The sequence below is a fragment of the Caloenas nicobarica genome, chromosome 6 (genome assembly GCF_036013445.1).
Source record: "Caloenas nicobarica isolate bCalNic1 chromosome 6, bCalNic1.hap1, whole genome shotgun sequence".
Lineage (NCBI taxonomy): Eukaryota > Metazoa > Chordata > Aves > Columbiformes > Columbidae > Caloenas > Caloenas nicobarica.
Genome location: NC_088250.1, coordinates 7905560 through 7932830, shown reverse-complemented (window position 1 = coordinate 7932830; position 27271 = coordinate 7905560). Strand labels below are relative to the sequence as shown.

The window sequence follows — 27271 nt, the reverse complement described above, 5'->3', positions numbered from 1 at the left end:
ACCTTTTACTCTTTAGTTCGTAATAAACCAGAGTACTGCACTTAAAACCTTTGGAATATATCATCTTGCAGAAGCAGATCCTGATGCAGACCTGCTCTTAGGAGCTTCAGCCACAGCTCACAATAATGTGTCTAGAAAACACTGGAAGTCAGTAATTATAAAGGTAATGCTTACCAAAACTTTAGTCATCTTCAGAGTAAAAACACCATCTCCCAGAACAGTTCTAAGGCCATTTAAGACGACCAGGTAAACAATACAACCTCACAGGTAAACACCTGCTCTACTAGTTCACTGCTAGGCACAATTTTATTTATTTTTTTAAGATCACAATGTGACTCAAAGTATGAGTCTTCTTTTTCATAGTGAAAAGCCTCCCTGTCATTCCAGTACACCCCATTCCTCCATGGGGCACTAACAGTCTGTTCCCTAAGTTCACCTTCCCACTTTGCATCAGGGATCAAAAAGGTATCTATAAGCAACGGTGACCTAATTATTAATATGAGTTTTGCCTGGGCAAACTGGTATCTAACTGTATACAGAGAGTCTGAAGAGATAAAGAATATAGTTGACAAATCACTAAAAATGATCTGATTTCCTGCATTCTCCTTATAATCACTATGGTCCTCACATTGGATTCTTTAGGTAATCTGGTAAGTATTAACTTACATTTTACCTTATTTTTAAACACATTAAGCACATATTAATCTATGACTTATTACAATTAGGTTTGTTTGAATTTAATTAAACACCAAGGCCTCTTAAGTATTCTATGAGACTCTGGTATCTTCCCTGAAAACAATTCTTTAGGAATCCTTGGTGATATTTTAAAGATCTTGATTGTGGACTATCGACCATTGATGAGCATTTAGTTTTAGGATGAAAATGTGCACGTTTGTTATTTAGAGTACTTTAGTGGAATCTCTAATCTGAGGCTCCAACTACTGAAATACTTCGTACTTAAACAGACTTGAACTCACAGCATTTCTAAAAAGTATGTTCCCTTCAAAGCATTGTCTTCAATCTCCATAATTACCTCTGCTATTTTATATATGGTTCTACAGGTGCCTATTTAATAAGCCAGTATGTAATTAACTGTATAGCCTGTTGTGAAGCCCGAAGAGCACAGCTAAACAAGGAACGGGAGAAACTTAAACATCTTTAGGCTGAGCTACACTGTACAGGGAAATCTCCAGCAACCCCTTCTTGCAAAGAAGTTTGAAAGGATACAGATGGGGGCAAAGAGAAAATGGTAGTGGAAACAGAAGTGGAAATAGCTGAAAGAGCAAAGTTTAATGAATTTTGCTGCAGCATGCTGAGAGTCAGGATCACAGACTGGTTTGGGTTGGAAGGGATGTTCAAAGTTCACCTGGTCCAATCCCCCTGCCATGGGCAGGGACACCTTCCACTAGACCAGGTGACTCAAAGCCCCATCCAACCTGCCCTTAAATCCTTCAGTGATGGGGCATCCACACCAGCTCTGGGCAACCTGTTCCTGTTGTCTCACCACCCTCATCGTAAAGAATTTCTTCCTTGTATCCAATTTCAATTCGCCCTCTTTCAGTCTAAAACTGTTGTCCCTTGTCCTGTCACTACAGACCCCAGTTAAAAAAAAAAAAAAAAAAAACAAAAACCCACCTTTCTCCACCTTTTCCCCTTTATATATTGTTCATCTAGAGTTTGACACCCCTGATCTAGAGGTAAAAGGAATATTAAATGAGCACCGGCGCAAGGAAAATGAAGCTTTTGCAGACACCGTTCTGGTTCAGATGGTTTCGACAGGCTAAACATGTTTAGTACCTGGAGGAAGCCGAGGTCATCGCTGCAGAGCTGTATCAGGATGGCATTTCGCCATGGACAGACAGTAACGCACCCCGAGCTATAGGCCACAGGCCATATCCCTTGTGTGGCTGAATGATACCACGCACAATGCCGAAATGCGAACTCCACATGCAGAATATCTCCCCTTGACATACTGAAGCCAATAACTTGCACCTGAAGTTGGAACACGAAAATCGCACATAAAACTGTCCAGCCCATCTTACAGGTGATGGCTGATTCTGCCAGTTGTGTGAAGTTTTATTAGAAATACTCATCCACGTTGCTCTGCCACTGTAGATGACACACAGCAAGAATGCACTGTGAGCCGAGGGTAACAACGTACTGGAAATGGAAAATATGTTTGATAACTTTGTATTCAAATTACTTTTTAAAAGATAATTTGAAACTCAGCATATCCCTCAAACAAGATCCAAATAAAGAGGAGCAAGGAAAAAAACCAGGTATCACTCAATTAACACAATTGGTTGTGAGACATCTCCAGAGACTGCAGAAATAGTTAAAAAATCAGTAACGAGCAGAAAGATGTGTATTAGTCACTGGGTAAGTACTGTATGATTTCCTTCACTAAATCCACCTTTCTAAGCTCAGACTGCTGTGACATTCATGTGATAAACAGCATGTCTCACCATAAAATTTGATTTTTTTTTTTTTTTTAAAGTTATTTATAACTGACCATTCACAGCCCACTGACTGGCAGCCATCCAACCAAAAAGTAATTATATGTGCGACAATGACGATATTAGGCCCAATGTAATAGGATTGCTTCCAATTTTAAGGTTAAGTAAATCATGAAGTATGCTTTTATGTATAAATATGTTGGTTAAAGCATTCAAGCTGTCTGGAAATGGGCTGGAACACTTGGGTGTTTTGTTTACCACTACAAAGTACTACTTTGGCTGAAAAGCACTGGCATTTACGATAATCACAAACCATCCACCATCACTAACCATTTTCAAATGATGATTTAAAAACTAAAACGTCCTTTTTTTTTTTTTTCCTTGAAATACTACCTTGTATGACAATTGCACACTGTGCACACAGCCGCTTAAGTCCCAGAAGGAGCCTGGGAAAGGAGAAATAAAAGGGAGCTGAAACAGTCTTCGAGGGACCTGCCAATTCCTTGTCAAATGAAGCAGAGTCAGAAATACTCCAGCCCAGCTTTGTAATCCATCACCACAAACTCCAGCTCTTCCTCCCCAGACTGAAAAGACAGATTCAAAGCACTGGGGAAGGACGTGCGAAGGAAGTCAAAGTCAAGTCAATGCCATCTCAGTTTGAAAACCCAATGAAGACGACGCGTGTGTGGCAGTGGAAGCTGAAACGAGCACCAAATAACGTCTTTTCAGACGTACCCAGGAAACTGGACCCTGCCAGGTGAGAATCATATTCTACCAAACATGATTAAAGAAAACAAAACAAAACGCGCAGATATTTCCCTCATTTCATCATCCCATTCAAATGGGAAATTTGCCATGATGTGTCTGAGCCTCACAGGACTTGTTGATGTCACTGCACACACCGTGCCGTTAAATATGTCACGAGATGCTTGCAAGGTATCTTCCGCTACTAAGGAATGGGTTCCATCATTGTCTCCTCCTGGCCCTTAGATAAATAATCCTTCATAAAAAGCACATACTCCCAGAGGTAGATTGGGTAGCAGGCTCAAACAACCAAGTCCACCACTCAGAGAAAGTCAACAGAACCAAAGATGTAGAATTTCTCCCCCTTTTTACCTTTCTAAGACCTTTATCTCCTTGATGGAGATAACTATGGAAAATCAGGAGCTGAGCGTGGGCCTTTTGGTTTATGACAACTTGGGCACTAAAGGCTGGATTCAAAACATCACCAAACATGATGGACCAAGGCCCCCCAGCCTGAAGAACTTGTCTCTCAGTGCAGGCAGCAGAAGGCTGAAGAGCACGCAGCAATCCCGGTTGCCGGTGCAGGGATCAGGCACGCACAGGTCAGCAAACACACAGATCTAGAGAATTTTCTCTTCCGAAGGAGAAGGAAAAAAAAGATCCTCATAGCTCTTGAGGGCTGCCCAGAAGCAGTAAAACGTTACTGCTAAATAAAACACAAAAATCCCCCCAAACTAGCATATGGAATTTCAGACAACAGCTGAACGCAAAATCATTGGAAGGAAACCTGACACCAAGAGTGTCTATTTTTTTTGCTCTTAATTGTGATTTGGCCTCTATATGTGAAGCCCTAATCTTAAAAGAACAGAAGAAATAAAAAAAAATTAAAGCTACTTTTTAAGCATTCGGACTGGCCAGCATAGGATTAGTTTTAGAAAAAAACCCACCACAATCCCATTAAAATGGAAGCAGTAGAAGAGGGCCAGGGTTCATGAGGAAGGTTTTACTTCCAAGTTTAAGGAGCAACTGAGCTTTTGTTCAGATTTTGCCCATTTAACCAACCCTGTAAATTCTGTTTGGCCTCAGAAAGATGCAGTCCCATGAGGGAGACATTTAGTGGCAGAAACACTTTCAGAAAAGGCTGAGAGCCCGCCATGTATTTTTGCAGGATTGCTTTATTATTTCAGCCAGCAGTAGGCAGGGAGAGCAGAATTATAATGACAAGAGGAAATAAAAATTTGGGGTGCTACTAGCGTATTTTGACTGCATCTTTTCACTGCCAGTTACAGCATTTTCCAAGCGGGGGAAACATAAGCTCTTCATTTGACACATGGCTAATACAACGTTGTACTTCAGCCTACTACAAAGTTCTCCTTCTATCTCTCCATACTATGCATGCATTCAAAAATTAAATATTGTAGGATATTTAAATGTAAGAAACAAGACTGGTTGTACTGGAACAAGAAGCTGCTTATGATTAAATATTTTCTTATACGGTGCTTCAAGTTCGACATGCATGCCTTTAATGATTTTCATTTTAGAAGGAATCTGAACTAAGAAAGATGTGATGTTTTTATGGGCAAGAAATTAACAGAAGCCTAATCAACCTGTGAGACGAGAGAATCTAAACTAAGCACCCGGCTACCGACCCTTTGCTTCTTTTAAAGCATGCAGATTTATCCTCATTACAGGAGAAGAAACAGCACTCGCTCTACTTGGTAACGTCATCTTCGTACCACTTGCAGATAAACCGAACGCTCGCTGGAACAGGTGCCAATAAAGACATGTTCTTGCAGCCTGAAGGTTAAACTGGATTAATTTCAAAAACCTGAGAATTGATAGGTTGTAATTTAACATGTGCTCAACATGTGTGCTCAGCAGCAACTGAAAATGAAATATCTTAAATATTATCAAACGTTACATCATTAAATATAAATTAGATGGAAACAGGGGAAAGCTAAAAATTGACTAGGAGTACAGCTACTCTAAATGGCTAATACGTCCATTTTTCACCTGAAGCCCTCTCCAATACAGTTTTGCCATTAAGCAAAAACCTAAAGAAAGGTAATCAATTCCAACTAAAAAGCACTTCTCCCGGAATGACTGCACTTCAAACCCCTGGCTGGCTGCCAGCCCCCCCAGACAACAGCCATCAATGTTTCTGACTATCACAGGAGCACGAGGGGCCATGCATAATTGACTAGAAGATGGGCTAAAACTGTGCCCAATCAGTGTGTGATCAAAAACGCGTGGAATATTCAGCGCCACTTGATTACATGGAGGCACGTCCTTTCGCTCTCCTCATGAAATCTCTTCAAGGTCCAGAGTACTGTAATAAGATCATTACTGTCAAGCGGTACGAATCGCAGGCAATGAGTCTTGGGATAGGAAGTCATACTTCACAAGCTCCTCTGGTCTTTTTTTTTTTTTCTCCCTCTCTTTTTTTTTTTTTTTTGTATTTTACTGCGTGTTGAGGCAGCAAGGCGACGAGGTGACAGATAATGATCACATCACTGTGTGGCAACTAGAAAGGCACTTTTAAGAAAGAGCACAGAGAAATCAGCTTAAGAGAAACTCAAACATTTTTTTTTTGGCTTTTTTTTTTTTCTCCTCGAAAATTAAATAGAATTAAACCGTGCGGTATTCTCCTTTCATGAATTGTGATTTAATGTCATTGAATTTAATCATTTGATAGATTTTCGTATTATACCAAAGCCTATTACCTCACAGACAAATGGCCAATTTTCTCGCTCTCGCACTCACAAAAGAAACCTTTATTAATTTCCTTTTTTTTTTTTTGAGGGGAGGAAGTGGTAGAAAATGTCAATGATGAGGCCTGTTCAAGTTTTCTTTTTACCTACTCCTTTCACTGGAGTTGCACACTACACGTAATGCATAACATCTATCACAAGTATCTGTAAAGAGAAAGGTGGAGGGACTGAAAACAGGAGATTAAAGCACAGAGTATAAAACAAACATGCAGCAAGCTCACCACTGAAATCTCAAAATCTCGCGCACAGCACGCACGTCTGCAGTAGAGACTTCAGAGGGAAAGATACCAAGTATCTGCTCACTGAATTTGACAGCTAATTTAAGGCAACTGTTTGATTAAAACTTGGCAAAACAACACAGGTTTGAAATGACTGACTGGTCAGGAGTTGGAAATAGAGAGAGGTCTACACCACTGTTACAGGGTTGTCTGGTAAACGCCTGACGTCAATACCACAGAGCATCAAAACTGCGATTGCTCCAGAGCTGCATTTTTCAAATGGAGAAGGCTGCTATGATCGGATGAGAGCTCAAGGGAAGGAAGAGTCAGTCTTGCCAAGAACACCCACCTACACCTACGGCACCTACACCTACCATCTTTGAAAATCACCGCATGAAGAGACCAACACCCATTAGCACACAGAAATGTGAAACAACACTTAAAACCATCAGCCTACCAGTCTCAGTATTAATAGGTATCCTTTGGAAGAACCAAAGTCACAAACGAAAAAATGAGAGGAAGGAAGAATCACAGTGTCTTCAAGGAAAACTTTAAATTGCTCAGGCTTTTACACTTTGCCCACTTTTCTTAAAGAAAAATTCCTGGGAGGAATATATGCATATTCAACAACTTGCTTAGTATAATTTTTCGTAGGTACTGTCACCTTCCTCGTTTTTGGTTTGGACCTGCTTTATAAAAGGTGTCACAAATATTTTGACAAGGAACCAAAATGGAAAGCGCAGAAAATATTCCTTGGTCTACAGGTTATTGTTAAATCCTAAAGTCTATGAAAGCTGCAAAAAAAATCCCACCGGCATTAAAAGGGAGGGGAGGAAGTATTCGGCGGCAACTGCAAAGATGCGAAGAGTTCATCTGTGTGCAGTAAAACCAGCAAATTCCCCAAACCTGTAATGCCTACAAGGTACAAAAGAGAATGTCAGGCTCCTGACGCTGGGCAAATTCTGTGTATTTAGACTCTTCAATTGGAATCCGCTGAAAACATCACCTTCACTCTCAATTCCCTGTAAGCAGATGACATTAGGTACACCTAAATTTACAAACTTTATCAAATGAGACTTTCTACATCTCTCCTGCTAGCTGCCATGCCTGGAATACCTTTATTTGGAGCACAGAGGGGAGATGACCAGCAAAGCCGTTTATTTGGGAGATCATCACTTGTTTCTCCTGGATTTAAAGGCAGATGCAGTTTCACTGCCCACTGAGGTTCTTCAGATCCGGAGCAAGGAGGCTGATTACACAAGGAGTATTTTCCGACGCTGTGCTCAGATAAATTCTTAGCACTAGGAATTCATTGAGTGGCAGCATATATTCTTCAGGGCTTACCTGGAATGACTAAAATGTAGGGTTCTACAATAAAGAAACCCTGACTAACTTGTTATTTCTAGATTCTGTTCTGTGTGTACCTCTTGATTACAAGTTCTTTTTAGCATAATGCAGAGAGCATATTTCATAACCCTAGGGTAGATCAGACCCATTGACACATTCCCCCTTGAATTCCAGGTTTGAGCTATACAGGGCAAACCTCCACAATCAAGCCATTGTCATTGATCTCACGTTCCCTATTATAAATAACAAAATAACATGCCTATAATCAACTGGCATCCCATCAACCTTCCCCTCAAAGCTGCCCTGTGCCTCGTAAGGCAAAGATCAATTTAATAAGACATGCCGTAGAGAAGCAGAGCGTACAAACAACCACAGTAGGTTGGGCATCAGGTCCATCTAGCCTGCTCTGCTTTCCTCAGAAATTTGTGGGAGATGCCTACAAAAAGCAGGACAGCAACAGATAGTGCAACATGCACCCTGATATGCCTTCCAGAACAGTCCACGGCTTGAGGATTTCCTGGGAGAGGTTGCAATCTTTATTTTAAGAGACCTTCATGGATTTTTCTTCTTCATGTTCATCTAATCTAGTGGTTCTGGTTTAGCTGCTTAAGGTCTTCTGAAGGGAATTACTCAAGACTTTGACTCTTTAAATGCAGCTTCTTCCCAGTGTGGCTCTGTAGAGGTCAGCTCCAGTAAGCTGATGAGTCCAAGTACAGGGAAAGCTGAGGACAAGGCATCCTTCAAACACTAAGACTTACTTCGACACCAAAATAGCCTGTTCACTTAAATTGTGACACCTTGGCTGAAGAGCACAGTTATGTGGTGAAGAGAACCAAGGCATACTTAACCTAATTACCTTCTTTTAGTCTTTTCATTTACTATAGCTTTATAATACATAATCATCTCATTTTATTTTTAAGATATTTTAATTTAGGTGTATGGATTCATAATGAAATTACATGGTGTTAGGCTCTGGAAAAACTGGCAAGGAACTTTTAAAGTAGACACCTTTACTTGCATAACAAAACGGATTCAATTCTCTAGGAGGATTAACGTCTTACAAGTACTTCTTGCTATCTTGTAAACATCATCTTGTGAACATCAGGAACCTTTTTCATAATCAAGGTCTCTGTTTCAGGCTGACAGCATAGTTCGAAGGACACTAATTACCTGAAGCCAGTAAAACGCTACGGTGTCACTTGTTTTCATTCAATTATAAAGCTACTTAAAACTTCTTCCTTTTCCAAAAAAAATCAGGCCAAATCACAGTGCAGCACTGGTACTAAGGATACACAGCATACCCTTCTGCAGTCACAACACAGAGCACTTAAAGTGCTAAGAGCGGGACCGCTTTTCAGAGAAATGTAGGAAAAAAGACAAAAAAAAGAGCATTCTCTTTCTCTAGGTATGCAGACGTGCCGGTGTGTACAAGCACCACCGGTTCATCCTGGGACTCATCCTTTCCAGAATCCCCCTTCCTGCTGACCACCACTGCGACACTTTTCCTTTCAACCAGGTAGGTGGACCCAGCAGCCTCTTCCGAGCCTGAGCTAACAGTGGTTTTAAAGAGAAGAAGGAATCTTTCAACTTGTTTAGCCTGCAATGAAGTAGGTTAAAACAATAGATGAGCTTCACCTCCCTTGTCTTTCACTCCTCAGCATCAACATAAATGTCTTTCAGCAGCAAACCTTTCATGTCAGATAGGCTCTGACGACCGAGGCTGAAGGTTTCCCAACAAGTGACCTTTATGCCTTGGTTGAAAGTAAGTCTCTGAGGATTCGATCTAGATTTTATTAATTTCTGCCCTCCTGTTTCTCCGGTGTACAGCAATCGGCCAGCACTGTATCTCCTATGAACAAGGAATGAAGCTACTGATGATCAGTGGAATTATGGAGTGTTTTGACACTGAACAGACGATAAATTCTGAGATGTTTGCGGTACGCTTAAATCAAAACAAGCATTTCCCATTACAGACAACAAATATGGTCACATACGGTTGATTTTTTTTTTTTAAGTTCTCATGCAGAAAATACAGCTAGATATTTTGCTCATTTTTGTTTCATTTTTAATGCCAACTAAGAACCGGGATTTTTTGTTTGTTTAAGAAATCTTTACCTACAAAACAGCTAGAGCAGAGACCAGCTGGATCAGGCAAGGCCTACAGCTCTTCCCAGAAAATCTGCAAAATAAGGATGCACATACTTATCAAACCACACTCCAAAAATCTTACTAAAAGCAAGCTTGTTAAACTTCAGATTTAGTGACTACTTGCAAAGCGCAACTTTTGTTATTTTGTGCGCGGTATGAAATTCTGCAAAATGCTACTTGCTGAAATTTCTGAAATGTTTCATGCACAGGACTACACAAATGACATTATGATCAAGAAATTGTATATGAAGAGAATTCAGCAGTAAATGAACTACAAACCTCTTTTTTAAAAAAACAACCTTCCTAGCTATACCTGCTTATAGTGCAAACCCTTCCCGTTCCAAATAAATGTTTCTTCTCTTCATTCAACATTGCAGTCAAAATGACACTTTTGTACTAATCTCACTTTAAATACCACAGAACATTTTTTTAAAAACGATGGAACATTTAATGTCTAAAACTTCAGGCACTTAAGCGACCAGAAACAGAAACAAAACCTGTTCTCACTAAACCATCCATCACAAGATGAATAGAAATACTGCACGACAGGATGGAAACATACTCCCATATGACATGGGTCTGCATTTGGGTGTGTGTTGTTTTATTTTTTTTTTAAGAGGGGAAAAAGCTTAAAATATCTCTTATCACTTTAAGGAGAGCATAACTGCAAAAAAAACAAAACAAAACAAAAACACACCCAAAAAACAAAACACCAAAAAAAGTGGGCATGGAAATAATTAAAGAACCACTGGTTTCAACTATTGATTTATGCCCAGCACAGGCTGTGCACACGAGCAGGTGCTGGGACAGGGCTGCAGTTGGCAAGGGATGGATGAACAGCTTCTAAACAAGCTAGCTTAAATGAACTCTGATATGTCCACACATACGCCACAGGAAGATGATGAAAACTCTTCCCTAGTGCCAGCACTAACGCTTTATTTAATTTTTGCATGGTCACCCATCTCACAATATCAAAAACCTGCCTTTTTACTCAAATAAAACACACTTTTCCAAGAACACCTCCACATCTACCCCTAATACATAGCAGGTTGTAATTATTGAGCGCTGATTTATGGGGACTATGTAACATAACTAGGATGACAAGATTATCAGGAATAACTTTTGTGGAGTTCCTACATAGGCAACATCTATTTTCTTGTACAATTGCAGTAGTATACTACTTATCCTGTAACTGACTGGGAAAAGCTTTTACTTGAAGAAGTTTTGGTGGCAGCTTAGTTCTGTGCATTACTTCAAGCAACACAATCCACACAGGGACCTCGACATCTAATAGATTTGATTCCAAAGGTTACAAACTCTTTAACAGGTGAGTAGTTTTGCCCTTGCTGCAGCTGCAGGTCAAGATATTAGATTTCACATCTTCCTTGCAGAGCAAAGGGAGAGATGATGCTGTGACTTTTTGTGCTGGAAAGGTTTCTGAACATGCTGTCCTCTGACAATGTCAGAGGGTTCCTTCTAGACCATAAAAAGCCAAAAAAAACCCCAAAACCCAGCATCAAATAAAAATATATTCCTTCATCATGGTGCTTAATTCAATGTATTATAGTACTGGCATTAACAACGTCAAGTTCATCCGTCAAATGAAGAATCTACTCTCCCACAAACACTATAGCTCATTGTTTTAATCTATTTCATCGAACAGGTCTCAGATGTTTCTACTAAGTTTCCAAAATTCCCAATTACTTTTTTTTTTTTTTTTTTAAATACATGCTTAGAGACATTTCCTTTTCTTAGTTTAATCTGGCCACAGCACACTTACTAGAACTATGCACCTAAGAAAATGTATGTTAAAATTGTCTGGAGAAGACTATGCGCAGAGTCAAGCACGTTTAAATCATTTCAACATATAATGCCAGCTGGTAAATCACAGGGATGCTTGAGGGATTAGACTAAGCAATGCTGAGGGTGAGAAGCTGCAGGTAAGATGCACACCGTTTTTTTTTGTGCTTCATGCACTGCACATTCAGTTAACAGCTGTATTGCTTCCAACGTACACAAAATATCAAATTTTCAGGTGTTACACAGATTCCAGAGACTAAGAACTGTATTTCCCTAATTTGTTTTCCCATTCTGGTTTTGAAATGGCTGAAAGGGGCCAAGACAACTTGGGGGTAAACTGGCACCTCCCTTGGCTTTTTTGCACCTTGTCCCACCCTCCCGGACTCAAGTCCCCATGCACCTGAGAAACCAGATGAAAGCAGGGAAATTTTTCTTATTGCTAAAGTACAGACGAGAAGTCAGACTTAACCTCGCTCTTCCACCCATAGAAAACAAATGAACATATTTTCGTTTCAAGCTTAACTATATCTCATCTTCAATGCTCCCTGAGATTCAGAACAGAAGAACGACTTCAGTGTTATGAAACATGCTTGTGAAGAACACAAAGCTTCTGAAATGCGTTTATTAGGTCACCTCAGGGAAATAAAAAAATGCAATTTCTCAGTAAGCTTAGGTTCATCCTTAGCTACAAGGCCAGAAAGCATACACCTAGAATTGGGGGCTAGACTGCACAGATCAGAAAAGCACAGGGAAAAGCAATTACTTCCGCAAGGGGCAGAGAAGAAATATCTTTGTGTTAAGAAAACAGTTCTAAAAAGAAACATAAAAGGTCTGTCCTCATCCTTCGAAAAGTTCTTTAGAAACCAACGATGAAGAAGAACGTGGAACATGGATTTGGAGAGAAAACACAGAGTTTGGCAAGTCTACCGAGTCGCTGATCATATTTATTACTCGATCGCCCATTCCTGTTTCTCAGGCCACATCTGCGTGAATGGGAACATAGAGCTACGTGTGTTCTGCCTGTGCTGCCGAGAGAGCAGATAAAATAACAGTGCTCTGCCTGTATCTCCCTCGCATCTCCCCGGTCGAAGGAGCAGATTCACCCATCGACCTGGACACAGTCGGACCGGCCCCGTAGCGACAGCAACGCCGGTCCCTCGGTCACAGCCCTCAGTCAATGAAACCCTTGCAGAGCACGGATCATCTAGATTTGATGCTGAGAGATGGGCATACCTTGGGCTTTCCATAGCTTCTAAAATCTCAGATGGATTGAGGGCAGGCAGGTTCAAGCTGGCATAGCCATGAAGTTTTAAACCTGTCTGGCAAGAGTGCAAAAAATAAACACTGGGAAAGGTCTTTCTGTGAAGAGCATTTCCAAGAAAGCTTTTTAATTTTTCTGCTTGTTTTCAAGCTGAAAGACCTCCCTATTATCGCTGGCTGTTCCACTAACTGCAGCAGCACAAGGGTACCAAAACAGACCAGGCTCTGAGCAGCTATTCCTCTTTGAAACACAGCACTGTACAATCCTGCTCTGAGCAAGTTTAGACAGCATGGTGGGAAAAACTCTGCTGGTTGCTGGCACCTTGCCCAGTGTCAGCATTCCTGCTGCTACCCTCAAAAACACGAAGACATTTTTTTTCAGTGACGAGTTCTGTATAGAGAACTAAAAATCTTCTCTCTGGGTTTCATTGCACTGGAAAAAATTCACAAGAATCTGGTTTTCCGAAATAAAAATTGAATTTTAATTTTCATCCAACCGCAGCACAGTTGCATTAGTATTTTTGTTGCTGTGACCATTGTCTGAGAAAACCTGAAGAAAGATAAACCAAGAAAGATGAAAGAATCAATCCCAGAAAGAGAGAGCTGTGCATGTGCAGATAGTGTGGAGAAAGAAAAATCAGCATGACCTTTATGGAAGGGCATAAAAGAGATGAGCATCAGTCCTTGGAATTAGTGAATCACCCTGGGCTCACTAGTGTCCATCATCGTGATATCCGAATACTTGGGCAGAGGTCAATGATCAAAGCAGGCACGTTCAAGGGGAAAAAAGGCCGCAAAGTGTAGTAAAAATGCTAGAGTTTGCTGAAGACCAGATTTAAACCTCATTGAACACCTAAGCTTTGCTACAGACAAAAATGAAGAAACCCAGAATTTCTGTTTGAAAGCTGACACTTGAAACATGCCGGGACCCAAAGGCAGGCAACATACAATCCAGAATTACCCAAATCATTTAACTCTGATCCATTGTAACTGTCCAAGAATAGCTACTGCAGGAGGATCCTCCTCCTCCTTTTCACAGTGAGCTCAGGATTTCCAGAAGGAAGGAAGATATAGTTCTCTCACAGTTATCAGCAGTCTTCTGTACCCCATTTTCAGTAAGTCACCTGCCATATCTCAAACGCTTGATCGAAGTTGTCAAGGCAAAGCATTCATCTCTTGGAACATCTTCCTTTTACTATTTAATTTGGATTTGTGGTCTTCAAAACTGCAGTAATCCTCTGAGAGTTTACATCTACGCTTATGGCAAGCGTGGAGGAAGAAAAATCAAAAAGGAAATCTCTCTGTCATTGGACAGATTTGTAGCCAAGTGCTGGAGAACAGGGAAATAATTAGTGAACTGAAAACTGCTTTGAATTGCAAGACAGATGTGAAAATGCTACATTCAACTACTTGGAGAAAAACCTGTAACAGCCTGAAGCATCTCAGACACACAGCCCACCAGCACCAGACTGGCTTGTGACACAGGTTGTCCCAGGACTGGAGTTATTCCCATCATTCAGCATCACAGCAAGCTCAGAGACATGAACACTACCTGTCTGGTCAACCACAAAGATCACCAAGCAGAACTTCTGGCTTGCACCAACGCAAGGACCAGAAAATACAGCCAACGGTTGCAAGCACACACATGCCAGGATTTGGAAAAAGCAGCCCCCAGCCTTTGTTAGTCTTGTTAAAAAGTACTTAATGGGACTCCACAATCACTATTACTTTTTCTGAGATGCCCTTCTTCTAAAAGGACAGGGAACTCGAGCACACTTCATTGCTCTCTCCTTCAGCTACTGTGACAGACGAAGCCGACTGTACTGTCAGGAATCTCCTCCCAACCTTGCTAAGGATTCAAGGGCCCGTAAAGATTAGTCGTCTGCTGAAGGATGCCCAGAGTTCCTCTCACATGTGGCAAGATCGCTCTGTAGAAAGCTGCAGTTCTGTTCTCGTGGCCAATTACGTTTTTCTGCTGGGTTGTACTTTGAAAGAGATGTTGCAAAAATAAAGAATTTAACAACCACTGTGGCCCACCCAAGACACAACTGTGAGTCCCACCCCAGAAAAGAGTGCCCATCTCATAAGACATGTAAGAAGAGGAAAGCCAAAGAAAGCTGATGGGCTAATGCAGAGATACAAAGCCTGTAAAAGCAGGTGTTGGCACTCACTACCACTTTTGAGGCTCCCTGCGTATTACTTAGCTGCTGTTTGCCAGCCAGTTCTTGCCCTTCTGGAAGCATATTTAAGCCATTTATATGAGAGGGGACAGTTTCATTGAGTTACTGCAGAAGTATTTCAGACCAGCATGTTACGATGCTGGAAGACAAGGAGAAGAACAAGAGAAAGCAGAGAAGGATGAAGGAGCACGTCCTGCCCGCTCCAGGCACAACAGGGATTTCAGGGGCAAGATGCACAAACCTGCAGATCCCCCATTGCTGCACCTGCAGACCAGGACCACACAGGCTCCAGCTCCAGTGACTTGTGAAAATAATCTCCCCAGGAGAAAGAAAACACACACGTATTAACTACTTAGAAAGAGATTTTCAAAGGCTCTTGATATCCAGCTGGTCTTGTTTCATATTGACTTCAACAAAATAGTCGTGGACCAATGGTGAGAGCTCTGAAAAATCCCTGCTTTAACTTGCCATTGAGGTATGAAAATAAGTGGTGTAAAAGGAATTGTTAAAAAAAAAAAGAGACAAATTAAAAATGAAAGGTTAAAATAAATTTTGGCTTCAGGCCATAAACTAGGGGGAAACTAACAGTAAAGATAGTTAAATGACTGGAAAGAGAACGCAATAGGAGCTATTATGAAAAAAAGCTGATGGCTTTTGAAAAGGGATTTGTATAGATAGCTGGGGAAATAAATTCCGTATGTGATAGAAGTGCAATTGAGAAATTAAATAAATGGAAAATAAGGATGACTAAGTAGTAGTTAACATGCCCCTTCTCAGTTGTATACTATTATCACATCTATTTTTAATGTCTCTTCAGCTGTCTGCAATTGTCATCCTTTCTTCAGAACTTGTTCCAACACTCTTTGATACTGAATTAGCTGTTTTTTACTCTCCAATGCTCACAACTGCATCTTTTTCTTACTCAACACTCCCCTTTTCTGACAATGTTATTCCATTGTCTCTGTTTTTCATCTCTCCTTATATGTTGACTCCCCAGTTTCTGAGCTTTCCAACTACCCTTGTTCATCTTTTTTTTCTGGAGGTCTTTTGGTTGAATCCTAGCATGTTTCTTTTCTTCTTTTCTAAAGATACAAGCATGTTTTATATCATATCTGGCTACCATACACATTGTTACCCCTTCAGAAGGGCACTGAACAGCTATAGCAGTGTTCGCGTTGGAAATAGTAAGCTCAACTAAGGGAAAAAAGAAGTTCTTTTTGGCTTTTGCTTTCTGGTTCTAAAAAAGAACCCAAACATTTAAACTCTCCCCTTTTCCTTTTTGTCCTCGAACACCACAATCTTTCCATGAGCATCTGAATATTCAAACAACAACAGGCATGAGAAGCATTTGTGATTCTAGAGCACAGGATGCGTTTAAGCAGAAGAGATAACGCAAGATTTAATAATACTGAAAAAATACACAGGTTCTAACATGGCATACGGGCTACTGAGTGAACCTGACTTTTTCTTTCCTTTTAAGCTTACAAGTATGCTTGTACCTTACCTTTACAGCTAACGATGCTCCATATTAACTTGGGACACTTTTTTATTTGTTAAAAAAACCCAAAAATGGTTCCAAACATGTTTCAGGCAGTTGAATTCACCATTGTGCGGTGCCTCAGATAATTCAACTTCATCATTAAAAGATCAGTCTTTAATTTCTCTTTACAGTTCTCTTTATCTTTTGTATTCAAAGCCAATGGTGTAGTTGAGTTGCACTTAACAATGCTCTTTGGAACAACACTCTCAAAATTCAGGCTTCCACCACAGAGCAAGCTTACCTTCAGCTGTGCCCGAGATACCGTCAGCTTTGAAATTGCTAGTGCTTTTCTTCCTGCGGTGCTTCTTTCTGTTGGCATGAGGTGAAGGAGGTGGATCGAGTTTGGGGCTTGTTGTACTGGATATACTTGGGCTTGAACACACAGAATCTCCTAATCCAGTATCTGCAGTTTGGGGGGAGAAAGGGAGAGGAAAAAAAGAATTGCATAATTTAGTGATTGTTAAAATCCAAGATAAAATCCCTTGCCGTCTGTTAGCAGATGACTTCTTGAGCTCATTGACTTGCAAAGGCTAGAGGAGAACTTCTTAACAGTATCCATTACTTTTTCAAAAAGGCACAAAAAGCCATTTGGCTGAAATTCTGATTCGACTCCTGTTAAATCAACAAGACTCTGCATCAATTTTAGAAGCAGTCCAACTGGAACATGCAAAAACCAATGGGAAATCACTTTATTACTTCCAATTGCTGCTTCTTATAAAGATCTTACTGAGCCTCAAATTAACTCGTGTAACACTAGGACGTTCTAATACATAATGGAACAGAGACACCCCAACATCCTCAAAACATTGTCTGCTTTCATTAATATTACAGATGTACACATGCAGAAAAGGTGGTGATGGCAATAACGGTGGGAAAACAAGGTAACTAATGTATGCCTGGTGCAACTAACATTGTGTGATAAAGGGTCACTTACTACCTGCTGCCAGTGAAAAAAAATAATTTTGTGTTTAGTTTCCCACTATATTAGCTATGGCAGCATAACATGCAACAATTTTAAGAACTAATGACAGAGGCATTTACTCTCCTCTCCCACCTATCAGCTCCCTCAATCAAATCAAAATTAGAGGTCGATGACACCCCTCTCTCATAAGCAGAGACCCACAGTCTATTTCTTGGCCCACATAATGGCTGGTAATACACAAACACCTCCTCTTTGAGTAGCTCTTCTCTTTTTCAGTCAAGAAACATCTAATAGCAAAATTGAAGAAAAGTCTAGCGAGTGAGGATGTACTTGAAATTCCACTCTCCATGTTGGTCCTTTTGCATAGCAAATATTCAAGTAACCTTAATCCAGTGTTTTCCCCCAAGGTTAGTAGCATGATTTTAGTTGAACTGCAACCAATTTTTTTGCTATGATTAGTGCTAAATGCTTTTCTATTATATTTTGTTGGCTTGGTTTTAATTACAAAATTTAACATAACATCCTACACTTCAAGTAAAGTGCTTGCTATCATGTAAAGTGAAGCTATTTCCAGAACCTTGGTTAGATACCATATTGCACTTAAGATGAATTAATGTGTTAGTAAAATATCAGGCCAAAGACTACGTGACAAAGTAGCTTTTGATCTTTTTAAAGTAGTTAAATCCCCATACAACTGCCTATTTGACAAAGAAACACTTTTTTTCTTTTCTAATAAAGTTTACTTACTAATAACCCACTAAGTACAGTTATGCTGCAAGTTATTAGTGGAGGATAAATTATGTAGCTAATTGCCTGGCAATAAAGACCAAATCAAATGTAAGCTTTATATTAAAGATTTCTGTGGTTCTCTCGGCATCTATTATTTTGAAACCAATTATCAAATTTAACCACAAAAGGGAATCATGGGAATGTATTTACTGTATATCTGTACAGGAGATTTTAAGTATTTGTCCCAGAAATGCTCAAAGCAGCTCTCCTGGCAAGGTTTTGCTGTCTCTCCAAGTGAAGAGGGAGGCAAACCCTGATGACAATCCACGCTAGCGCTCAGCACGCTTTTTGCAAAGGGGACACGAACACCTTTGGCTCTTGACAGTGAAAGAAGAGAAGATGCAAAAGAGGATGCCAGCACTACAAAAGTGAACGCAGACGGAAGCTGGTTACTGCTACACCTAAATATTGGCCTTCTGTTTAAGAAGGTTTCGTATGTTGGATACTGAAAAAAAAAAACACACCACCAAAAAGCTCCCCAAAGCCCCCCATCCACACACAAAACCCCTGCAAGGATGAGACCCAGTTGTGGCGGCAAGTTCTGCCACAGGGCACCAAAAATGAGTCTCATTCATTTCCATTTGCTTGTGAAAAATCCAGAAAATTCATAAAAATAATGAAAAAAATACCAGAGAGCTCACCATCCAGGAAGGCTTGCTTGCATCTACACGGTTTCTCAAAATGCTTCCCTCCTTCTCCTCAATAAATATGAGGCAAGTGGCAAGAATTATCCCATTTCACTCAAGGGCAGGGAAAAAAACATAATCCAGGAAAGTCCAGCTCTCCCACCCTCTCCCACACCTTTCAAAAAGCTTGTTTCCAAATATTGGTGATGCTGAGATGTGTGCTGAAGCGTTTTGGTCCCCAAGGCAGGCGTACGAGGGCTGCGTTCGTCACCCTCTGTCACTCTGGCATCAACCACGATGCCACAGACCCGTAAAATGTTGAAGAAACCGCACCCTGATACAAAACTACAAAAAATATTTTCCAGCGGGATCCTTGTTTAAAAAAAAGTTAAGGCAGATCTGTGTGCTCGCTGCGGCTTAGTCTAATTTCTAGGCTATAAATTGCACCAACAAAACCTGCTTGTGAGCCCTGAAAAATGCGGAACATACGGTTTGACAACTGACATCGAAGAGCTGAAGAATTAACCTCCTACGGTAAATCCTCATGATCCGCAGCCCTTTCCAGGTAATAACCTGCCGTCCTTGGGTCAAACGGCTCTGAAGCGAAGAGCCTGAAGCTTTCCCTCCCCCTCAAGCAGAAAAGAAACGCGAGTTGCTCGTAAACGAGTGCCAAACTGATATTGTTGGTGTATTAATGCCCCGTATTCCCGGTTTCGGAGACCACCCTTTGAAGATAGAAGTTATTTAACATTCTCCCGGTTTAAAATATGAGCAATCAAAAGGCGCTAGGCTTCCACGCTGTGCTTTCCCATTTCCCACTACTTCTCTTGCCTGACAAGGTATTCTTCAAATTGAAAAGAGGGCTCCTGAAAGCCCGGCTTCGGAAAACTGTAAATGAGTTCAGGCTTCAGCCCGCTGAATGCAATTTCATACTCCTGACTGAATACAAATAATGCATTTTATTTTGTATCAATTACCATGCCTGAGAACAGACGACCACTGCCAGCACTATTTAAAAAAAAAAAAAAAAAAAAAAAAAAAATTAAAAAAAAAAAGCCAAGGAAAAAGGCACGCCAAATTAAAAAAGCAAGCGCCTCATTACTCCACAGCTAAACCAGCTTTGACAGAGGCACTGGAATCATAAGACGCGTTTCACTGGGCTGGGATGGGCTGTTTTGCAGCCATCCCGCGCGTTCAATGTCAGCCATTAGTTCTTCCCAATCGGGCATCAATGTTCAACGCACACCCGAAAAAATATATAATACTAGTAATAATAATAACAATCTGCAGCCTCTCCGAGCTTCAATACTTGAAGTATGAGTCAAAGAAGCAGTTTCACTTTTCACTCGGGAAGCTGACAAGCATGACTAGAGGGGGAATAAAATAACATTCAGTTCGCATAAATATCAAGCGGGCTGCTTGAGACTGATGGGCCAGGAATGTATTCTTAGCCATCATTCTGGCAGACAGGCCCAAGGACACTCATAACTTATTTTACAATCATTTAGTTTCAGCTCAAGTGGAAAACGTGACAACTTATCTCTGCTGACAAGATGCCATATCGAACCTTACAATTAACTCTCCCACGATTATCTGCCCAGCCCATCATTAGCTTTGCAGTTTCTGATGGACTGTACAGGCAGCTTTCCCTGATGATGGTCATCATTTGCAGGGTGTACATCTATATTATCCAACATTAAGGACAAAACTCTCCCCTTGCCACGTAGCTGGGGTTGTCCTGACCAACACATCTTCGGTTCTGCAACTGCTGGGCCACGTCTGTAAATGACGTGCAGCAACACGCTGCTGAAAAATGTCTTCTCCTCCAAAACAGAGCATCACTGTGCTCCAGCCTATGCCTGCTGCCGACAGCAACCTACAGAAGCGAGCTCTAAACGCCCATGCACTCTCCGAAATGGCCATCCTTCTTCCCTTCCCTTCTCCCTCCTTCTCTCTTCCGTGCCATTATTAACTCCACTCAGCTGCATGTGAGTGCTGACACGAGCCGCATCCTTCAGGTTACCTCTGCACACTCACGACGCCTTAGGGAGGATGCCGTGCATTTCACACGGGTGTTTGGCGACTTTCCGTACCGACAAGGAATGTGCGTCTCCTGGAAAGGCGAGTTTCTAGCTCTGCAGGGTCGTGAAGTAACGCCAAGCTTATACCAAGGGATAGGAGAGCTTCTGCACAAACCAGTGTGACAAAGTATAGGTGCTCATTCCAGAAAAAGTAGTAAACCAGTCAATTCAGAGTGTATTGAGGGCAAGTTTACATCTATGCAAGTTCGAGACCATTTAAAATTATGCAGTAGCTCACTCCATGTGTGGTAGCAACAAGTGACACTTCGGTAACCAAACCCCTTCAGTTATCGAGAGATGGGGTATTAAAAAAAAAACCCCAATCACTCTGCTGTTAGACCAGTGATTTTTCTCTGTAGGTGCATGACATATGGGATAAGACAAAGATTGTGCTTTGTCTGTCTGTCTGACCCTCATTTGCTAGAAGTTACAACACAAACAAAAAAAAGCCAATGTAGCTTTTATTCCAGAAAGCAAGTCCCATGCCTGCCTCTCTCCTAGATGCATTTTGTAATTATGGTCATACGAGAAATTCCTTTCAATTACAACAAATTCTAGTAGGAGAAATGAAAGGTGGAAGGGAAGAAGTGTGTTGTCTACAACTACAACCCAGAATTATGAGGCAGAACATTCAATAAGAAACCAACCAATTCTTCTCAGAAGGCTCTCAAGGGCTGTGCTGTTGTACTGTGATTTATTTGCCATTTGAAACACTTATATTTGATATCCTCTCGCAGTATTACACTATGTTTGCAAAAACCTAACATTCTGCAAACATCCCATTTCTTATCTCTTTAAAGTTTTATTATCTGGAAGCTGCACGCACTCCAGAAATGGATCTCAGACAACTCCATTTGTGCCATTTAAGGACATTATGAGAGCTCTCCTGGATTTGAAAAGGGTAAGAAATCCAGTTCAAACCCGGCCTGTGCTTCCTCGGTGCCCCGGCACAGGACGGGGCTGACTTGCATCCCAAACCCTCAAGCATCCGCTCAGAGCGCATCCAAGATTTGGATTAAGCCACTTCTCCTTCACCGCTTGCAGAGCCCACACAGCGGAGCTGCAGCGAATTCCAACACAGGAACCAAGGAGGTGAAGGAAATGAGGGACAATAAGCAGGTATGAGTGCCCCAGGCCCGGGTAAAAGGGCTGGGGGTGCAAAATCACGAAGAAAAGAGGCAACATATAAGGTACGGGAATAGCACAGCACAAAGGCTGAGATACAAAAATCCGAGCGTGGAGCTTCATCTTTGGCCCATGGCTCCTATTCTCTCTCATACACACACAACCCCCTCTCCTGTGTAACCATTTGCAGCAGAAACATGGATATTCTGACCTCTTCTATCTCCGTGTCTTTTGATTTATTTCATATTTTTGTCAAATCACCTATTTACAAAAACTTGAAACAAACTCAACAGGTGACGCTATTCTCCACAGACCAAAGTCGAGCTTGATCTGGTTTACATTTTTCTTGCATCTTCTTGTTAAAATTTTCCAACAGGCTTTCAAAGTGAAATTAGACTTTTTTGTCAAGCCCAGCTCCCCAACGCGGCCTTATTCTCAAGTGGCTGGAGATAGATTAATTTGGGTTTTTGATTTGTTGAAGTGACAAGAAGTCAGATGTTACAAAAGCGGGACTGGTGAATGGGATCAATTAAAGAGCAGAAGCAGCAACACAATTAATAGCACCAGGTTCAAGGGGAAAAAGAAAGTGCTGATGACAAAAACAACAGCAACAGCTCTGACTGCAGCAGGAATCTTTGCCACAACCCAAGGAAGGCTGAATCCAAAGAGGGTGTTTCAGAACTTTTACCGTGCCATTAGTGTTGAAATGAAATAAGGCAAAGATGTCGGTAGCTGGTGGACTGAATAATAAAAAAATAGCTGGACACTTTCATCTTCTACACGTGTTTTAAATAGAGGCGAAAAAAGCAATCCTTTTATTTAAACAGGGGAAGCAATAGACTAAAACCATCTGTAGTTGTATTTCAGACCCATTTCCCTGAGCTGAGATTTTTCTGGCTGTGAAATCCAATGCTCAACAGCTTCCCTTTACAGCTATTACCATGAATGTTCTATCAGGTTCTTTATATTCCTCCTTTGCCTCAAACCGAAGTTAAAGGGATGCTGCAATTGCACAATGAGTGCAGAAGGCTGGAGTCAGGCACGGATGTACAGGACTGACATTAAAATCCTGTCAAAACTGCAGCTTGGCAGATGTCTGTGGATGATAATAAACTCTCGTGAGTGGGGGAGAAGGGGTGGCACGAGATTACAGCCTACAGTAAAAAAAATTTTAAAAAAGCAAATATTTTAAAAAATACACGGAGTTCATACTTTCGGCAGGAATTAGGTGCACCCGGTCATCCTTTAGCTGAATTCAGCTTGGACACTCAAGCTATCGAGGGCTTAAATTAACCTGCTGCACTGAACGAAATTAAAAGGAAGCTCTGAGCAGAACTGGGGGATGGAGATGAAAGAGCCTCAGGAGTATTCTCTTTCCACGGCGTCTACCATTTTTCCAGCCTTGTGCCTAGAGCCTGTAAATCACAAAGCTATCCTGTCATGTACAGAAAGCCCCACTGAATGCCCAAGTTCCTGTCGCCTTCCCTCTAATAGCAATTTCAATTAAATAAGAAAAACAAAGCTTCCTTCTTGACAAAAAGATATCTCCTGGTTTTGGAGGGTCTGGCTTTTGACGGGTGGTAGTATGCCCCAGGCAGAACAGACCCGGAGGCATGTTTGGCACGACAGGATCGTTTCCACTCGGCAGCCTAATAAGCCTCTTTGTGCCAAGCGAGGGACATCATCCACAGACTTGTGAGAGAACGTCAGCCTCGTGACAGATATCGGAAAGACTGGCTTCAATAATTTCGGAGACAGTAAGACCCTCGTTACAATCTCCCTTATCTAAAGGAAAGTCAAAGTTACCTCTAGCTCATTTCCTAACACGTGATGTCTGGCCAGCGTAAAGGAAGCATGAAAGCAAAAATGCAATATAGCATTAAAACCAAACCAACCAACCAACAACCATCACCTCCAAACAAACACAAAAGTACATTGCTCACTACGTTTTTCTCTCCTAAAGAGCAATGTATTACAGTGCTGGCAAAACAGCACCCTGCTCCCGTGCAACCGAAGTGTTGCTAGCAAGAAAAGAAGCAATCGTACCCTGTTAAATCCTTTTCAAAGCCATCTTAGGAAGTAAGCTCCTTGTATCGCAGAAGGAATTTACCATCTGACACAAGGAGAGGAAACATCTATTCCCAAGTGACCCTCCTGTGTTGCTAAAATGGTGCCAAGCATCAGCAGTAAAGACGAACTGTATTTCAGAGGACCAGTAAGCCTCAGCACGTGAACTGGGAAGGAGATGCTAATCTCTCCTCTGCACATCTTGCCTAAAGCAGGTTTAGGTCAAGGCAGAGATATTATAAACTGCTCTCCGAGTTAACACGGTTTGCTAATTTATCTTATCCCCCATTACACAGATGCATCTTTGCATTTGCCTCCTCTGTTCTGTGTGCTGAACATGCCCTGCGGAAAGATCACGCGTGACAAGTTGTTTGAACACATAAGGACAACAATCTCTTTCTGAGATGCAAGTCTTAGATGTTGCAGGATGCCACCACATCCCAAGGCAAACTAACTTCATGGCTCCTGCTGAATGGATCTCCAGTCTAGAAGTATAAGGGATGTCTTTAATTCTCCTGGCACAGTGTTTTCACTGGGCAGCATCAGATCTGTTGAGAAGATGTGGGTCTTACATGGTGTCACCCTGAATTGCTACAAACTGGGTGTTATGATGCTATGGGCATTGCTTCTCCTGGCCATTGACTGCATACAAAAGGGGGAAGTGTGGAATTTTACAAAAGGCAGCTAGTTACGGGGATTAATTTCAGGTAACTAGTTCTTAGCCATCCCATGAGGGAGAAAAAGGATGGATGGATGGTCCTGTTGAAGACAAACCATATTGGTTGTGGAATGGTTTCAGGGCTGTATCTCCGGGTTCAATTCCAGCTCACGTTTTGGCTAGTCTGTTTGCCGTTTTTGAAGCTAGATAGATAACCAGACACCTCAAGCACAGTTACCGACTGTGCCAGGCTGGACCTAGCGAACCCATCAAGACAATCCCAAGTAATGGCAATTTGCAGAAAAAGAAACACTTCGAGCATGACTAAAAGAATACATCTTGGATGAACAAACTACACCATGATCAAGTACATAGAACATTGTGAGAGAAATACTATTTTATATCCTTGGTCAAAATGATATGCATAATAAATTCACCTCAATTATAGAGACGGGGTCAGAGCTCCACCCTGATCTAACAATCAGCATTGTCTTCTAAAAAAAAAAAAAAAAACCCCATCATGTAACAACATTTTGCTTTGAAATAAAACCTTGAGGTCTCAAGGCACTTGGAAAATAATGAACCCATGCCTTACTGACTCATTTCCTACTAAAATATTTACCCTGTATTTCAAGATAGGCAAAATAAGACAGAAAGGAAGAACTGGCTCTCTTCAAAGAAACACCCAGAGCCAGAAAGAGAGTCACGTCTCGTCTCTACTCTTGTACTTTAACCTTCAGCCTGTATAAGCTGTGGATAACTTCAAGAATCAAACCCATTCACTGGTAATTGAGAAGAGGTTAGGAAACTTTCCACTTTCAGTCCACAAGACTTCAGTGACAAGCTCTAATATCAGTGTTTTGGAAAAAGTCAAGAGACTTTCATTATCAATATTTCACAATTAAAGCTGTATAGCAAACAGGCAGTTAACGCCATCACGCTAGGTAGGAAAAGGATAAGGCCTTCCTGGTAACACATGCCACGGGCACCAGCGTCAGAAAGGAAAAGAAATAATGGAAGCAACAGCAAAGATGCTCTTAGTCAAAGGCAAAACCAAACATTTTCCTATTGCAGAAACCTACAGCTGAAAAGTAAAGCTCTTAACACAAAGCTACATCTTTGCTGCCTTTTATATGTGTCAGATGACATAAATGTAATTGACAAACTTTAAAAGAAAAGGAGAATTAAAATTCAACCAAGTACTCTTTCTAGCTCTTACCAGCTCTTCCAAGGGTTTAGATAACACAAGTCAGAGCCCTTCTTTTTCTCTCCCAAAATCCACGCATCAGAAAAGCCACTTGCCTAGAGTGCCTTGTAAACTGGATACTCCTCATCGTCCCAGACCGTGGGTGGCACACGCGATGGCTGAATTAAGGGGTGATATCAGCTGTAACAAATGACGGGCCAAGACTTGAAAGGAGCAGCTTTTCCACCTGCAGGAAGGCCAGGTCTCCGCGCTCCAGCTGCCCCCCAACAATCAGCAGGCTGTGAAGGAGTCACGTATCGGATTTAACACAGAGGCTTCTTTCACTCCTTGAACTGTATATGCTGTGGAGAAGCTTTGAAGTGTTGGATTCCACAGGTAACGTATACACAACATCCCTGTACCCCATGCTCTGTGATCTGGACTGGAAAGAAACCGAGCCCGCCAACAGGCATGCTTGATGAGACAACTGCTCTCATGTTAATCGCAACAGAAACTTCATTAAGCCAGAGAAAAAAATAGAAGCATCGTGTGTTTCTTGCTCATGCTTTGTCCAGACCCTGGTAAAACAAAGCAGGGTGCTTCTGGACATACATAAAACAAGAAATCAAATTATTCCAAGCGTCTATTTGAACTGCAAACATATGGACATAAAAAGAAGAAATTCTGAAACAGGGAATTACTCCAATGGTAGCTATACATTAACTTCTACTTTCTCAACTTCATGTTTAAAATTTTCCTAAACTTTACCTAAATTCAAAGTTTATATTATGATTATATAAGTTTAGATAAAAAGATTAAGAAAAATAAAAGTGTACTGATCTGGGAAGCTTACTGATTCCCTGCTTAAGTCTTACTTATCAGGTCCTTAAATATGGAACGCATTTGGCTTATTAAAATTGTAAGCCATATTATTTGAATTAGAGTTTATCGTGTCACACTTTCCTCCTGCAGTACTATATCTTTCCTGCATGTTTACTTGAGAATGTGTCTCTCATTTATATTATTCTTTGTAAACATGATTTTCTTTTTCAAAGTTCATAAACTCCTGTAGGATATTGTGTGTATCTGGCTCGTGTACTTATTTCCTTGCAATTATAATTTATCAAGATATATCACTCCTGAGTGCATACAGGCATCCTCACATCAAATGCAGCTCTTCAACTTTTAATATAATAGCTACTGCCACAAGATCCGTCCTTCTGCTGCTGCTGAACAGAGTCAATGTGTTGATGTCTCGGCCGCTACTTAAGCAGTCTAAGAACACAGGTCACATTTATTTCTGAGACACTGAGGAAAACAATCACAGCTGATCCTCTATCTCAAACTATCTGG

At 41.1% G+C, this 27271-nt stretch overlaps 1 protein-coding gene across 5 annotated transcripts in view; it reads right to left on the bottom strand.

The window, feature by feature from the left end:
- The window catches only part of AGAP1 (ArfGAP with GTPase domain, ankyrin repeat and PH domain 1), a 370628-nt gene that overhangs the window by 78375 nt on the left and 264982 nt on the right, over positions 1-27271 (bottom strand). For all 5 annotated transcript variants that reach the window (XM_065637290.1, XM_065637291.1, XM_065637287.1 and 2 more), the window contains one exon: positions 16706-16867. In XM_065637290.1, coding sequence (XP_065493362.1) covers positions 16706-16867 — 162 coding nt within the window. The remainder of the gene's footprint in view (positions 1-16705; positions 16868-27271) is intronic.